This window comes from Lottia gigantea, assembly GCF_000327385.1.
Source record: "Lottia gigantea unplaced genomic scaffold LOTGIsca_32, whole genome shotgun sequence".
In the NCBI taxonomy this organism is placed as follows: domain Eukaryota; kingdom Metazoa; phylum Mollusca; class Gastropoda; family Lottiidae; genus Lottia; species Lottia gigantea.
The window spans coordinates 516,884-529,662 of NW_008709073.1; the positions used below are offsets into that span (position 1 = coordinate 516,884).

At 33.9% G+C, this 12,779-nt stretch overlaps 2 protein-coding genes across 2 annotated transcripts in view; both read right to left on the bottom strand.

Moving 5' to 3' along the window:
• Positions 1-1,639: 1,639 nt before the first annotated feature.
• On the bottom strand, positions 1,640-1,879 carry LOTGIDRAFT_99630 (hypothetical protein; the record flags this gene model as incomplete). Its single annotated transcript, XM_009057966.1, has 1 exon — positions 1,640-1,879. A coding segment is annotated over one exon (240 nt), but the record flags the coding sequence as incomplete, so codon positions are not given.
• Positions 1,880-6,136: 4,257 nt separating this feature from the next.
• Positions 6,137-12,779, bottom strand: part of LOTGIDRAFT_119978 (hypothetical protein) — a gene marked incomplete at both ends in the record, with an annotated part of 54,142 nt that continues 47,499 nt past the window's right edge. The window contains one exon of the mRNA XM_009057967.1: positions 6,137-6,283. Within this exon, the coding sequence (XP_009056215.1) occupies positions 6,137-6,283 (147 nt within the window). The remainder of the gene's footprint in view (positions 6,284-12,779) is intronic.

Sequence of the window (12,779 nt, forward strand, 5' to 3'; positions counted from 1 at the left end):
ACTGTATCAAGGAAATGTCATTAACCATTAATTGTTTTTTTCAGGGAAAAATGATAATGAAATAGATTTAGCAGATGTTACCCCAGATATATTGCCCCCTACCCCCCCTGCAGGACCATCTTTATCACACACTGATGCTGAGAAAGGTGAGATTTATGACAGGAAGTTTAAACAAAAGCTATACTTAGTATGACTTACAAATCATTTAACTTGAACAATGTTATAATCTTAAATTAGAGTACCCTGCTGAGTATCTTGATCACAAGTGGATTTTAATATTATACACATCTGTTTTGTTTCCTTTATTTATGACAAATAGTTGTTATGGAGAAATATTCAATATTTTGGTATACATGTACTTAGAATGTTTTTTCTCTCTTTTTTTAGCTTTTTCATTCCTTAACAGGAAAAGGTCAACATCAACTAGTGATGATAATGATATATCAACAGATACTCCAAAATCAACTACAAAATGCAAAGGTATTGAATATGTTTTTTTTTTTAAATGTGAAAAGATTTGTTTGCATAAAAGTTTACTGACACCAAAAGGCATAATAATCTTAAAAACCTTATGTAATGTTTTTTAGAATATTCAGCATAAAATTAACTGCTGGATTTTGTTTACATTCATGGGCACATATTTCTTGATTTGATAATTTCACAAATTTGATCAAAACATTCTTGCTCTAGCAGACTCATAAAAAAATGATAGTATTATTCCCTTATCTTTCTATTTTAAGGTTAATTTACATTTTTTTTTAAATATATATCTTTTTGCAGTTCGCTGCAAACCCAAAAAACAAGATGATGTTCTGAGTAGTATACAGGATATAATGACATACCAGAAGGAAGCAGATGCATCTTTTTTACAAATGTTTAAAGAGGGACAGCTTAGGGCAGAAAAGATCAGAAAAGAGGAAAGAGACAGAGATGAGAGAATTCGTGCTGAAGAACGAGCTCACGAATTACAGGTGCTGAGGATTTTATCATCACAAACGCAAAATACTCAGCAGCAATATCCTGATCAATACATGTCCTATCAAAACCTCTACTAATGTTAGTAGTTGGTAATGAGTTACATGTAACTTGATTTTTTCTGACCCGTCCATTTATAATTGTTTATCATTATCATAAAAAAATATTCCGAGAATTTTAGACCAAAATCTGAAGAATTGGATCCATTATAATTTCATTTAAATATATCAAAATATTAATTCTCATTTGATATCTTTAAATGAAGTTACATGAATTGAGGTAACATTTAAATTTCTGAAACCTTTTCACAAATAATGAACTCTTTTATACATGTATATAAGCAGACCTTTCTTTAAGATTTTAATGTCATCCGTCCACAAATTGACTAGTTTAACTTGAATATATTCCATTCTTTGATTTATTACATTTCAATACAATTGAACTGGATCTGCTTTGAAGAAAATAGCCAGGATTGTATACAAAAAAATACTAATTTGTTATGTTTATAAAAACTTTTATGTTCAAAATAAAATAAAATAATGTCAATACATTTCAAACGCAATTTTCCTTAAAATTTTCGCTGATGATTGCGAAATGATTGAGGAGTGTCATTATTGTTTACCTCTCTCTGATTCCCACGTGGCATTTGATAAACGTCTGGTTGCATCCAAGCATCATGGAAAGTTGCATTATATGTTTCACAAATATTGTGTAGTGTGACACAAGCAGAAACTGTATTGTTTAAGTTTTTTATGTCCGAATCATATCTCTTCATGAGACATCTCCATCTTCCCTTCAACCTACCATAGGCATTTTCAACTACCATACGAGCTTGGCTTAGCTTATAATTAAAACGCTTTTGATCAGCAGAAAGAACACCTGTATCAGGGTGTGGTTTCATAAGCCAGGGTAGTAAGGGATAAGCTGCGTCGCCTAAAAGTAATGGTGTTGATTCTGCTTGTTAATCCAACAGGTATTAAGGTACCCTCTTCAGCTTTCTGGTATAAATTTGACCTAGCCAACACTCTAGCGTCATGCACACTACCTGGCCAACCAATGCAAACATCCATGAATTTGTAAGTATGATCCACAACTGACTGCATGACAATACTATGCCATCCTTTCCTATTGAAATAGTCATTTGGAGTTTTCTGTGGGCGAATTATTGGAATATGTGTTCCATCAATAGCTCTCCAGCATTGAGGAAACCCCCAACACCTCTGGAAACCGTTCATGATCTGTGTTATTTCTTGCTCATTAGGCAACTTCACATATTCTGGTTGTAACACCCTACTAATAACTCTACACACATGATTCACTATCTTGCAAACAGTACATCTTGCAATACCAAATAAATGGCCAATTGTCCTATATTCTGCATTAGTAGCAAGTCTCCAAATAGTTACGGCAACCTTCTTTCTAACAGAAATAGCTGCTCGTAGGTTGGTGTTTTTCTTTGTCAGGTATGGCTCTAATTTTCTACATACATACTATAAAATAAAAAAATGTAACATGTAAACTACAACCTTGCATAAAAAAAAACATTACTGCCTTAGTCTGGGGGATATGGTCATGTTAGTACTAACAATGGTTGGGATCATTTTAGCGAAAAATTGACTGTTAACCGTTATGGTATGTGCATAAGATTTTTACATAATTTCCAACAGCAGTAAACTTCTTTCATGATTCAATTGTCAAATATTCAGCCAAAATTAGTGAATGTAAATTATTTGTTGGAGTGACTGACATTACCAGTCATGAATATCATGGGAAAACATTAGGTAATGTTTGATGAATGAAAACTAATTGTCAAATCCCTTACCTCAAACGTTTCTCTAGGCATTCTGAAGTTTTCTATCCATATCATCGTATGTAAAATGTTCTAACACAGTTGTATCCCACCAATACGAACTACGTTGCTTCATCCACAATGATCGAGGACGTGCGTGAATCGTGTCGATAAAAAGAATTCTTATCAGAATCAAAATCAGCATTTGAACTTTCTTTCGTCGCTGCAAGTATCTACGAATGTCCAAGTTACATCCACTGTAAGAATTGCGTTTTCTCTTCTTTTTAACTAAAAATTTATAAGTTAACATCGAATTGGCCGCCATTATTGCTTTGTTTACCTTAACTGGTCATGCGCAATAATGTACTTCCGATTTAACGATAGTCTTGTACATCGCGTGCTGTCAATAATGTGCGACTTTATGATCGAGACCAAAATCGTTCGGGAACCAGAAAAACTCAGTGTAAACGCAGCGTGTTCGGCAATAAAGCTTCACAATTGTCTGTGGAAACGCAGTTAATAATAGTTGGTTTTATTGTCAAACATTTAATAATCCTGCCGATATTTGTTCCCGGTGTTGTAAAGCTGTAGATTTGTCAAATAATATTCTTTGATGGCATGGTCCTTCTTTTTTGGTATTTCTAGTCTTATTGAGGTTACAGATGAGGTGGTACAAAGATATACAGAAATGCTTACATGGTTGTAAGTTTGATCAATATAAGGTTTCTCTTAATTTAAAATATAATGATGACCATATACTGAGATGTTTTGGAAGAATTAATCATGCTGAAGTAATGCAAAGTTTCCTATCTATTTACCAGAAAATCACCATTTTACCAAAAATGTTAATAAAAAGTGTCATCTAGATGTTCATCATCATGGAACTACTGAAACTTTACATCAGTTAAGAGAGAAATTATGGAATTTTTGGTGGGAGACAAATTGTTAGACCAGAGATTTCAAAATGTGTTCCTTTACAAGAGATTAGAAGGGAAGTCGTATGGTGTACCTAATTCGCCACCATTACCCAAGCTCAGACTTTCCGATGATTATGCATTCTCAAATATAGGTGTTGACTATGTTGGCACTTTGTATGTCAAGGATATTTATTCCAAAGATGGTAATATGAACAAAGTTTTCATTGTTTTTTATACATGTGCCAGCAGCAGAGCTGTACATTTGGATCTAGCCCCTATTGCTAAGAAGTTTCTGACATTTTATTGGAAGAAGAAGAATTCCAGGTTTAGTTATATCTGACAATGGAAGAACATTTAAGAGTACAGAACTTACTGCTTTTGTTTAAAGAAGTCCTTGTGAAATGCCAGACTTTCTTATGAAGAATTATTAACCTTGCTTGTAGATATTGAATTCCTGTTCGCTTACATATGTGAGTGATAACTGTGTAGAACCTCTTACTCCATCACATCTAATTCTGGGACGCAGAATTCTAACAGAACCATTGATTGCTACTGATAAGAGGATATTCGGCGATAAGACTTCTGACTCCTATAAAAAGAAGAAGTATCTTCGAAGCTTACAGAATTACGCGAGCTTCATTGTTCCTGTGTAAAAAGAGGTCCTGTTAGTGATGTCGTGTTTAAATTGGGAAATGGGAATAGTTATTTGAACTTTACACAGCCGTGATAATAATATTCGATCAGCTGTTGTAAGAGTTCAGAACAAGCAGGGCAAGATTATAACTCCTATTCCTATAACGTCCTATTCATAGATCATATCCTATTGAATTAGTAAAGGATATTGATTGATTGTATTTAGATTTCGGGGAAGGGAGGTTTTGATTCTCCCAAATGTACAGGCCTCTAAATTAAGTAGAGTCTAGCATTTTCAGTTAACTAGAGTCTAGCATTTTAAGTTTATTAGAGTCTGGCATTTTAAGAAATAGAGTGTAGAGTTAAACTTTAATTCAAGAGTTTAGTATTTGTATTATTTATATGTGTTAGACATTGAGTATTTAAGAATTATTGTGTTATTGACCGCCGTGAATAAGGGGGGAGTGTGTTCTGTAAAGTCAGATATTGTGGTCTGAAATTGATTAAAGTAAAAGGGAGACAATGTGAACTCTCCATTTTTAAGAGTAAAGATTGTCGAGTAATGAAGGGAATGTCCTTACATGATGTCTTATGTGAAAATGTGATGTTTTATGCTGTATAGAGTAAATCAAAGTCCTGATTTTAATACTAATTTGTAAACCAACAACGAATGTCATATTTAAAAACATTACACCTATTTCCCTGATAAGTTTTTTTAATGGTGGCCTAGGATGGATAATCACATTGAAAATTGCCAGGCAAGGTAACATATACCCACTGGTAGCGGTCAGAAATGATAAAACATTCTTTAGTGACTAAAGTATGAATTTTCTCATAATAAAGAACTTTTAATAGTTTGAATTCAATGATATATATATTTACTGCCAGTTATTCATGCTGAATAATTTCACAAAATTTTTAAAAATCAATATCAATAACTCAAATACATCAAATTATTAAATCACAGCTCTAATATCAAGGGCAAAAAATTAAAATCATTGAAAATTCAAACTTGATCAAGATATAAATAAAATGACGTAAAACAACACTTATTTCATTTCATTCATCAATATAAATCATCACACCACAATTCATAAAGATAACTTGCCAGGCAAGGTAACATATGCCTACTTCCAGCTGTCAGAAATGATAAAGTCTTTAGTGGTTTAATATGTGAACCAATCATCCAATTGTTACTAATTTCAAGCTTTACTGAGATCTCATACCAAGTTCCATCAAGATCAGATAAGAAATGTCTCTATCAGGCCTACAAGCCAAATTTGACGCATTGAATTAATTCAAGGGCAATAACTCCAAAACCATTCATCTAATTATTACCATTTTTGAACTTGAGAGCTCATCAATTTATACATTCATACCAAGTTTCATCGAGATCAGATAAAAACTGCATCCTGTATCATGACTACAAACAAAAATTTGAAACATTTTTACTAAGTCAAAGGAAATAACTCCAAAACCATTCTTGACCGAGATACATGCATACCAAGTTTCATCAAGATCGGATAAAAACTAGTTTTTTTTTGTGCATACAAGCCAAATTTGACATTTTTTTAAGAAAGTCAAGGGCAATAATCCTGAAATCGTTCATCCAATTATTACCAATTTGAACCTGACTGAGATCTCATTAATATATACATGCATATCAAGTTTGATTGAGATAGCAGGGTCAACTTTGATTTTACACTATTTAGCTATGAATACGTAATTTCTCTCACTTTTATTACCACTGTCTTGAGAAAGTATGATGGGGGTGTGGTTTGGACACAATGGGATAAACACTGCCTCCTAGCTCTTGTTTTAATTAGATTGATGCTTTTTGAACCCGTGAAAGTGAACAATATTTAACAAAGAACATACCCTTTCTAGCCAAATAAAAAAGAATATAACCAGGAGTGGAATAATGAGAACCATACATAAATTTCGGCTCTGGCATATCTGCATACCGTTCCTGCAATTAAATAAGAAATTAAACCGATTTGGTATTTTATGTTACACTTTTAAGTCATCAAATACATTTCAGAATTTCTTCAAAGCAAAAGCAACATATATGGTTTAGTAAGACTAGATTTTTCAGCTGTTCTACTGTGGTAACTGTCTGTACTAGGAAGGTATTCCCATCAATCCGTCTTCATTAGCCCACATGGTGCAAAAAAGTTTCATTAAGTACAAGCATGTTTGCCTTAATCCATTGGCTGATCGCGGTAAATCAGGCCTCAATGGGGGCCAATACAAAATAATCACAAGCCATGAACAGTTTGGAATCGTCAGCAAATATGACACAGTTTAATCCATGATAGGAAATAATATTTACTTTTCTAATGGTGACATATATATGGAAAATAACACAGGCCCAAGAACTGAGCCTAGAGTGTATGCGGCTTCTTCGACACCAATGACCCGATGGTGACAACTTGTGTTCATCCAGACAATGGTGTCGTTGGCTGTCAGAGATCAAGCATAACTAGAACTGTGAACAACGACGCAACGAGACCTAATCCTGTGGATTTTGAACCTTTTGAAACTTCTAGTTTGTTGGCTTTAAACTCTGGTGCTTTTAAGCCTATGTTTTTTTGTAATAGCACAAATTTCAATTGATTCCCCGTTTAAAACCGGAAGTAAATTTAAATATTTGACTGTACCATATTATTTACTTTAGTGAAGTCTCTTTGCATTTCAAATTTCAAATTTCAGATCAATCGATGCAAAAACAAAAAAGTTCGAAAAAAGTGAGCGACATATTTTCAAATTTCGTAATTCTGCAAGAGCTATCAGATCAAAAATTACAGACACATTCTAAAAATGAAAGTCCGCAGAGAATCGACGCAAAAATGCGCCTTCTAGAGCCGATTTTCAACGTTTTGCATATGTTGAACTGTGGCACTTCCGGTTTTGCAAAAATGTTCCAATATATATTTAAGGAACACGTTGCCACTACAGGAGGTCTAGAGAAGTTGAATGGTTGCTGCAACTACTGCAGTCTAGGCTTTCGAGAAAAAAAAGAAAAAAAAAAAGAAGGGACAACTAGAACCGTGATAACAGTACCAAAGCAGCGAGCATCTAACCTGATACATCGATAAAACATTGCATTTTAAAGTCACAATGAGTTTTATTACCGGAAAGAAAAGCATGTAAACATTCAAAAGTAAAAAAATTGTTTAAACCCTTTAACGTTCGGTAGTGAAAAGGCGCATGAATTTGATACCATTCGGTAGTAAAAATTTGAATTTTCAAATAGCTGTAAAGTAAAAGTTCAATTCGCACAACGAAAATGGAAACATGTTTGGAAAGGTCTCGTGAAGTACAATAACTTGTGTTACTGTCAAGAGGTCAACAAAGGTCAAATAAAAGAGATAAGCCTTAAAAGTGTTGAAAATTGCTGTTTTGGGAAGTCTGTAATAGCGGAAATATATGTCGGACATCAAAGATAAAAGTATGAATGGACATCATGGATCAATGACCTTGGACCTTGTAAAGACCAAGGTCATGCATGTAAATGATCAAAATATCAAAATTTTATAAATTGTAAAGCCTATTCCCTTTTTTAAAGTAAAAGGTCCAAACAAAATGTAACTCTGCCACTTATTGTCCCAAATAGTGCTTTAATTTTATGTAAAATTTCGATGGTGACAAATGCAAACTTTAAGAGTTATAACAATTTGAATTATTTAAGGTAAAGGTAAAAGTAACCCGGATTTGCCACACCCACTTAAAAAATTTTGTGTTGTCTCTAATAATGTGTACAATGTTAAATAATGTGCAAAATTTCAAGTGTTTACAATCATTAGATCATGAGATATTCATAGTTAAAAGTTTTTTAAGGCAACGGTGACTGTCGGTGGATTATAGACACCGTTAAAATTACACACAGTTACTATAGAAGTCAATACAAAATTTTCAAATTCTAAAAAGCACAATTTTAATAAAAATACCAAGTGTGATATATCATTTGAAAGAATAGATTGCGTGTAATAAGGACATAAGAGAAATTTTCACGTATGTAAATTAGGTCACGTGACAGAGCTCTTCAAAGTTAAATATCCTGATTTGCAATTGGCTGTAGGCAACAACTTTTGTTCAGGTCAAGAGGTCAACAAAGGTCAAATAAAAGTAATATATGCCTTTGAAGTTTCGAAAATTGCTTTTTTCGGACGTCTGCAAAACCGGAAGTATATATTGGACATCAAATATCAAAGTAAATATGGTCATCTTAAGTCAATGACCTTTGACCATGCAAAGGTCAAGGTCATTTATGTTAAAGATCTAAAATGAAAATTTATCAAATTGTTAAACCTATTCCCTTTCTTAAAGTAAAGAACGCAAACAACTGTAATCTTATCACAAATTGTCCTAAGTAGTGATCTATTTTCATGCAAAATTTCTAGGGTAACAATTGCTTACTTTGCAAGTTATGACAATTGCAAATATTTCAGGTAAAGTAAATGCACACGCCCACTTCAAAAATTACTGTCGGTGGATTATAGAAATGAAATGAAATGAATGGAGTTTTACGTCCTACTCTTCTGCACCTTGTGGGCTAATGAAGATGGGCAATGCCATGCAGGGTGCCATGAGGGAAATTTTGCCAGGACAAGGTGGATTATAGACACCGTGAATTTACGCACAGTTTGTAAAGAAGTCAGTACAAAATTTTAACTTTTTATTCGAGTTTACATAAGATTACATAATTAATTTAATTTATGCTCTAGCCATACTGATAACAACCTGTGTGGGTTGGACCATGACTAATGTGAGAGGTAAATGGGTCAAATCAACTGTTTTGTTATCAACCCTGTCTTTAACGGTGTCTTCCCACAAGGTCACGGCTTAAAAATTACAAATTCCCACAAAGTCACCGTTTTATTTTATTTGATGATTTACAGTTGATTAAAGTGATTAAAATGATTAAAGGTGTTAAGAGTTCATTACAGTGACATAAATTCATGACAATCGTTCACTTTTTAATATTAACATAACTAATTATCAGTGTCACTCATTGTTTGGTATCTCTGGTATTACCAATGGTTCCAAACGATACGGTGGGGGATGTTTTTATCAATGCCATGGTTGATATACCAGACGACCCCAGATTAGTAGAACTTACAGACTATGTTACAAGTCAATGGTTGGAGGCTGTTTATGGATTACATGAATGGAACCATTATGGTTCGGACACCCCAAGAACTAACAACAACTTAGAAGGCTGGCATAGCCATGTAAAGAAACTTGTAGGAAAAGCCCACCCCAACATATTCGAAATCATTAATTTCTTGAAAGAAGAGCAAGATGCCATGGAAATAAGGATGGTGCAGTATGTGGCCGGTCAGCAGCAACCTCCACAAAAAACGAAAATACAAGACACTTGAATCAAGACTATAATAATATAGAACAGTATAGAAGTAACGTACTAAATGTATACGAGTTTGCAGATTCTGTATCATATTTGTTAAAACTGAAATAGTAAATGTTGAAAATAAATGAATTACTTGAAAAATATTGTTAATTGGCTATAACCTGATTACATCGGCTTAAGTGTACTATGATAACACCCAGTAATCCTATTGTTCTCAAAATCCATTTTTTTGACAAAATGCCCACGAAGTCACCGTTTTTGGTTTCTACATGGTTAATTAAGACCCAAGCGGTGACCTAGTGGGCATGAACCGTCTTTAACACCTATCTGTCAATCAAATTAATCCTTTCAAGTGCCAAAATATTGTTTTGTGCCCTACCCTGGAAGTTTATCACATTAACTAGAGAAAAACATAAATTTTGGAAGAAAGCCCAGGGCAGTCTACACTGCGCTTATCTGAGCCCTCCACCAAATCTTATACAGACAAATTAGGCAGAATAATATAACTTTCAAAGGCGTTACTACCCCAACAACCCTTCTTTTTAATAGACTCCACGGAATAGCCCTTAAGGAAAGCAGTTGTTGCAGCACCTATCCTGAATGAATGTAATTTATAACGTGACTCATTCAGACCCAAAAATTTTACTAGTGTTAACAAAATTGTATGTAACTGGCATGCCTCCAGGAAACTGGAAAAAAGGACCTGAAGAATGGGGATTAGATTTCAAATAGTCTATCAAATGACAAGGTGCACAGGTCAGGGATGGGACCTTGCTACATTCACAATGAATGGTTAACTCTACAGGGATTAGTGAAGTTTTGTGTTTAAAATGATGATCTTTTCATCTTTTGTTATGGAAGAAAAGATTCAGTCCAGTGTCGTACTTCGAATTGCAATTACAAAGCAAAACACAATAATGAAACGCCAGCGGTGTATTCCGAGCCTCGTTTTCAATGAGAAAGGCTTATAGAAGGCACACTATTGATGATAGATTTTGAAGAAACTTGGTGAAATTATTTTTAATCACACAAGGATGTACTCTATTGAAAATCAGTAAATTCTAAATCATCGAATATGATTTTTTGCCCTTGCTCTTGAAACTGATTTAAATTTTTAGCTTGTAAACACTCTAGAAGGCACAATTCTTGACATAATTTGAAAAACTTGAAAAAAGAGTGCAAAAGAAGGGTTTGACTAAAGGTTGAATATTTCATTCGGGTAATTGTTAAAGTATTTTTATTAAAGATAGCTGCCAGAAATGATAAAGTCTGTAAGGCCACACCAATTTAATTAGTTGAATTACGGGCAAAACTTTTGAAAAAAGCAGGGAGCAGGGGGGGATAAAAATAAAAAAAATAAAAAATCTGCATTTCAAGAAGACGAAAAAGGAATGTATTTTTAAACTTTATTTATATCCTTTGGAAACAAACAACTTAAATTGAGCCTCAATGAATATATTGAAAAGATTAAAGGTGATATGTCATGTGTGTAATTATGCCTTTAAAACAAAATACACTCAAAATATATCTTAGATACAGGAAAGAGAATAGGTCGAAAGCCTTTAAAATGTCAAAGATAACACATATTAAATGCAAAATTAAATTTAAATTGTCTTAAAACTGCTACGGGTGTAACTATCTCTACATCGGTAGTTTCATGGTCTATTTCGATACTGGCTTTAACGCTGGAGACGGTTACTTCTTCTGTGTCCTGCCATCCGGAGCGCGTCAACAAATTACCAACATTTTCGTCATCAGAGGCACGCACTATAGTTCGTTTTGTGACACGGCCCTCGGTACATATGGAGACGTTGATATAAACATCGAGTTCAACGCTCATTTTCTCACATTTTCACATACATGTATTTTCATTACAACAATTGAATAATGGCCGACGAGAGAATTTTTACAAAATTTGCAGACTGGAACGAACCAAATCACAAATCATGTGTTGTTGGTTTATTTTATTTTTTGAAAGGCTTTTCCAGATTTCCAGAACTAATCTCATAATACAACAAATTTTAAAACTATCTAGCCAACAATCAACATATTACAAACCAATTTATCTTTCGAATGAAAATAGCTTCGGTTCAAGACCGTTATCAAAAACATCGTGGAACTAGCCTTTTGTCTTATTAACACTGACTGACCATTCAACAGTGAACGCTTTCGCTAAGCGAGTACAACTTATCAACAGAGTTACGTCCCTTTAGGATTTCGTGTTGAAATTTTTACATCGGCGGACACAGTAAGAATAAAAAAAAATAGATTTTTTCATTTTTATTTTTATTGGGATTCGTCAAAAAAGCAGGTCGGCGGGCCCGTAATCCAAGTTTATAAATTGGTGTGGCCTAATGGTTTAATATGTGAAACCAATCATCTGATTGTTACTAATTTCAAGCTTTACTAAGGTCTCATACCAAGTTTTCATCAAGATCGGATTAAAAAATGTACTCTCTACCAGGCCTACAAGCCAAATAAGACGTATTAAATTAATTCAAGGGCAGTAACTCAAAAACCATTCATCCAATTATTACCAATTTTGAACTTGAGAGCTCATCAATTTATCCAACCAAGGAGTGGTTTATCTCGAATAAAATCCCTAAAGGCCGGCCAATTATATCTGACTTTGGTAGTGAGTCATATGCAGTGTCAGAATACATTGATCATTTCTTACTACCTCTAGCATGTCAACATCGCGCCTACCTTAAAGACAACCGATTTTGTCAACAAAATAAAAAATCTTCGAGTTCCCTCTAATGCTATTTTAATTTCTATCGACGTTTCTTCTATGTATACCAATATCGATAACACTACTGGTTTAACGGCAGTTCGTAAAGCTTTTAATAGAAATCCAGATCCAAACAGACCCGACGATGTAATTCTACAGCTTTTAGAGATTTGTCTAGTCGAAACGATTTCACATTTAATGGTAAAACATATTTACAAACTTCAGGGACAGCAATGGGCAAACGATTCGCCCCTTCGTACGCAAACCTTTTCATGGCAGAGTGGGAACGTGAGGTGTTGCCCCTCTGTCTATTTGACCCACTTTTTTACGGACGCTTTTTGGATGACATTTTTATGGTTTGGA